At 36.8% G+C, this 5046-nt stretch overlaps 1 protein-coding gene across 2 annotated transcripts in view; it reads left to right on the plus strand.

Annotated features, from left to right (window-relative positions):
- The window catches only part of Uggt2 (UDP-glucose glycoprotein glucosyltransferase 2), a 188522-nt gene that overhangs the window by 10781 nt on the left and 172695 nt on the right, over window positions 1-5046 (plus strand). For both annotated transcript variants that reach the window (XM_005374097.2, XM_013516208.1), the window contains exon 2: window positions 4004-4086. In XM_005374097.2, the coding sequence (XP_005374154.1) occupies window positions 4004-4086 (83 nt within the window). The remainder of the gene's footprint in view (window positions 1-4003; window positions 4087-5046) is intronic.

Raw genomic sequence — 5046 nt, forward strand, 5'->3', positions numbered from 1 at the left:
CGCCCGGAGCATCACTCTGCGGCCCGCGCGGCCGGGCTCCCCGCAGCGCCCCCTGGCGGCGCCTCCCAGGTCTGGGCGCCGCTCTCGGGCTCTCCTCCGGTTTTGAACCCGTCCACCCCGGTTCCTCCCTGCGGGTTTTAGTAACACTTATTTTACAGAAGAAGAAAGGGAGGTGGATGTGGCGTTTCCCTTTGGCACTAAAGCAGACTCTGCTGGAAGCACCTAGATTCATAAGTAGAGTCAGGCCATCCCATCCTAGGCTCGCTGCTTACAAATTATTTTTTCTTGTCTATTCCACCACAGTTGGTTTATGAAGTGTCACTGACTCTTCAGAAATGAAAATTGTCCCTTACTATGCCAGTAAACAGAAACTTCTTTGTCTTAGCCAGCATGAAGGTTTTTTTTTTCCCTAGTTTTTATTTTTGTTGGTACATGTTGCTGTACATACTGATTATATTCCGTGTGGGAATTGGCACATGGACATTACACATCTTAACTCTTTGTTCATCCCTTTCATCTCTCCCTCCCTCTTCCCTCCATTTCTTGGACCCTTTTGCAAAAGGTCTCACTTTTTCTTACTATCTCTAATTTTGTTCTTTATATTTTGGGTTTCTTGTGTAAGAGAAACCATGTGACACTTCAGCATGTGTGTCTGACTTATTTCACTTAACTTTATGGTCTCGAGGTGAATCCGTTATTCTACAGATGGCTCAAGTTTATCCTTCTTTGTGGCAGAGTAATACTCCATTGTGTATAAAGGCCACATTTTCTTTATCCATTCATGTGGAACCAGAAGAGACCCAGAATAGCAAAAGCAAGCCTTGGCAACAAGAGCAGTTCAAGAGGCATCATCATCCTAGATTTCAAGTTTATGCTACAAAGCTACAGTGATAAAAACAGCATGGAATTAGCACAGAAGCAATCATGTGGGTCAGTGGAATGGAACAGAGGATGCAGAAACTGTCCCAGACACATTCAGCAGTTTTAAGCCAACTGCTTTTGTTCTTTCACCAAAGTAATAGTGAGTGGTCCTAAAAAGAGACATCGTTACCCTAATGCATTGCATTTACTTGATGCTACAGTAGTTTTTGTTGATGCTACAGCAGTCCTTTCCCCATCTCTCCCAGAGCTTCCCTACATCTGATCCCATGCTTAGTTCCCGATCTATCTAAATTATCCCAACTTTAGGCTGGTAGTTGCAGTGTCTTGAGTTTCTATTTGGCTCAAGAGTCTGGGTTGGAACTCTTGTAGGACATTTCCAATCTAGGATCTTTCTAATCTAGATCAGGTATGATTTACCACCTTTTTTGTGGTGGATGGAAAGCTGGCCCCCTCAAAGATATGTCCACATTCTAATTCCCAAACCTGTGAACTGCAGCTTATGTAGTTAAGAGGTCTTTATAATTGTAATTAAGAGTCTTGGTTTATAGTGGGATATCTGGGTGGACTCCAGAATGCCCTTGTAAGAGACTTACGAAAAGACTTAGTCAAGGAGAAGGCCATGTGGACATGGAGTTAGAGAGTGAAGTTAATCATCCTCAAGCTAAGGACCACTTGTAACCATCAGAACCAGAAGAGGAAAGGAATGAGGCTGCCCTAGAGCCTCAAAGGAGTGCAGCCTTACCTACTCGATTTTTGGATGTTTGCTCTCCCAGAATCATGACAGAATAAGTTTCTTTTGTTTAAAGCCACTTAGTTTTTGATAATGTTACAAAGTCTCTAGGAAACTAATAGAGACTTTGATGTTAAAAAGTAAGATTTTGCTGTAACAAATTCTTAAAAATGTAGAGTAGTTGTGGAATTGAACGAAGGCTGGAAAATTTTTGAGAAATGTAGAAAAAGCCCAAGCAACCTTGAGGAGACTATCAAATGAAAAATTTTGGCATTAAGGGCAATTCTAGTGAAGACTTATAACAAAGTAAGAAGCATGCTAGAACCACCTGCTGTCATCTCGGAAAATACATAATGTAAACAGGATATTGATAGACATAGGAACATTGATGGGCATTCTGACAAGAGTTCAGAAGGAATTGAGGTGTATGTTATTAGAAACTGGAAGAAAGATGACCCCTGTTATTTAGCAACAGAATACTGGTTAGGTTGGGGTTTATAGTTGGTTAAAAAAACAAAAAACAACTTGAAGCAGCGATCTCAATAGTTGACTGAGGTTTCCAAACAAAATGTTGGCATGCTACCAGATTTCTCCTGCTGCTTGAGGTACAGTGAGAGTAGAAAGACATAGAAAAGAAATAGTTAAGAAAAAAGGAGACAACAGTTGATAATTTGGAAGCTTCTCAGTCTGTTCATCTAATAAAGGATGCTAAAATTAGGAAACCATACGAATATGTGCTCTGGACAGAAGGCCAAGACTATGGCTTGACAGACCTTTGGTGCATAGGTTAGGCATGTGATTCATAGGTATACTCAGCATTTTCAGCTGAAGCCTGTCATAGAGATGGAAATTGCAGATTTTCAAACAGACCTTAAGATCAGTGGTATATTAAGGAGATAAGCGTGAGTACTTTGTTGAGATGATCACTTTGAAGGATCACGTTTTTACCTGTGGTTTACAGTACAAGTTGAGCATCCCAGATCTGAAATACGCCAAAACTTTTTGAGTGTCAGTATGACACCACAAGTGAGAATAACTTTTTGAGTGTCAGTATGACACCACAAGTGAGAATAACTTTGAGTGTCAGTATGACACCACAAGTGAGAATTTCACACCTAACTTTATGTCACAGTGTGTAGTAAAAATGCAGGTGCACTAAAAATGTAAAACAAAATTACCTTCAAGTTTTGTGTAAGACATAAATGAATTTCATGTTTTCACTTGTGTGCCAGCCTCAAAATAGCTTGCTCTGCATATATACAAATATTCTAAAATTCAGAAATGTGTGAAATACTGGTCCCAAGCATTTCATGTAAGGAATACTCAACCTATTTTGAGTATATCTATAGCTGTTGGATCAAATCAGTGGAGTATAGGGGCTGGGGATTTAGCTCAGTGGCACAGCACCTGCCTGGCAAGCAGCAAGGTCATGAGTTCGATTCCTGGTACTGGAAGAAAAACAAAAAGTCAGTGGAGTATAAAGTGTTGCACCTATTTAATGATTGTGTCTTTTTAAATCTTACTTAGTGTTTCCTGTTTCCTTTATTTCCTCAAGCCATTGAATTCGTAGCAGTAGTGGTTTTGAAGTTTCTTATATAAATTGCTGTGTCATGTTTATATTAATGAATGAATTTTTCTCATTTCCTCCCCCCCCACCCCTGTTAGTGGCCGTCTCATACACACAAAAATGAGTTACTCAGTGTGTGTTGTATATCCTCAATGCTTTCCATTTTTATTGAGCATTAGTTAAAATTTACCAAGGCTAGAGAGAAAGATGAAATGGGCAATAACAAAGGATATGTATCATTGCTTGGTGGCTCTTTCTACTTTACTTGTTCATAGTGTCTTACACTTTGTTCTACACAGAATGAAATCTTCTTTATTTTACAATTTCTAAAAGGTTTTGGCCATTTTTTTCTTTACACTCTTGTGCAAGAAAATAAAAGCTTCTTTAGGCTTTAAGGCAAAGGCTTAGTGTAATACATCTATTTCCAATTTTTTATTAAAATCTTTACTGTTTCAAATAGTAAAAACATTGTACAAGTAAGTAAATGACTTTTTTTATAATGCTCTCTTTACTGTCAAGCTAAATTATATTTTTCAGTGCTGTTGTATATGGAGAGGGAAAATAAATTATGCAATTTTTAGTGTTGGTTGTAAAGAAATGTAAATAATTTCATATGCAGACTTTTCTGGCGTTATTATATCCCCATAGTTCAAAATGATACCTGAGGTAAGAATCATAAATTTCTTTTTGTGTAATAGTGAATGGAAGAAAGTATTGTGACATTAGTTTGTGGAGGATTGGTAGTTGTCATATGATGTAGTTCTAAAGTATAGTTTATACTGTCTAAATCATTTTTTATTTCCATTAACTCATTTTTTAAACAGTGAATTTATGGCAGAAGAAAGCAATGAAAAATTCTGGCAGTTTTTGGAGACTGTACGAGAATTATCAATTTATAAGCAAAGAGGTAAGTAATGTGCAAAATTTAACTTACAGAGTTTGTATTTATGTGCACATATTGGCTTTATTGTCTTTAATGGTAATAATTAACTAAATGCTGAATTAGGTTAGTAAATTTGAACATTAAATTTGAAAAGGTATTTAATGGAAATCATTCCCAAGTATAGATTTCCAAAAGTATGAGGCCTTAATACTTTATTGTTAGTAAACTCATAGTAATTATATAGATATTAGACATTGCATTATAATAAGAAATAAAAATTGTTAAGTTACGGCTTTCCTTTAACACATATTTATTTGAAATATTCTTTTGCATCTAGTAGTAGTATTTTTATTCTTTTTTAATTAGAATTTATTTTCAGAGCGGTTTTAAGTTTACAGCAAAAGTGAGCAGAAAGTATAGAAATTTCCCATTTACTTCCTGCACTCATATAAATAGTTTTCTTTGTTGTCAGCATTCCCTACCAGAATGGTACCTTTGTTGCAGTTGTTGAGCCAAAATAATACATCCAGAGTCCATAGGTTACATTAAGGTTTGCTCTTTATTACAAGCGTATACTGACATGCAGTATTACATTTTTATTATCCAGAGTATATTTGCTCTTTAAGAGATTTTTAATACTTGCCCTCAAAAAGCCTGGTAATCAATATGTTTTCATTTCACTGCAAGGTAGAGTTAGTAATTCCTGTTTATATGTATGTTCAGGAGGATAGAGTATATATTTATACCTCCAAATGTATATCTTGCTCAGAATTAACAAATGTTAATGTATTTATTAGGAAGGTAGAAAGATTAAAGGGTCTGTAATCCCAGCACTGGTTGCTTAGTGTCTTGGTTACTTTTCTCTCTCGTTGCTGAGACAAAATACCCAATGCCCAAAATGAAGGAAGGAAAGGTTTATTTAGCTTACAGTTTGTGGAGGTTTCAGTCCATACTTGGCTGGCTCCAGGGCAGAAGGTAGCAAAG

Source organism: Chinchilla lanigera, unplaced genomic scaffold, assembly GCF_000276665.1.
Source record: "Chinchilla lanigera isolate Chin_1 unplaced genomic scaffold, ChiLan1.0 scaffold00003, whole genome shotgun sequence".
Taxonomy (NCBI): Eukaryota; Metazoa; Chordata; class Mammalia; order Rodentia; family Chinchillidae; genus Chinchilla; species Chinchilla lanigera.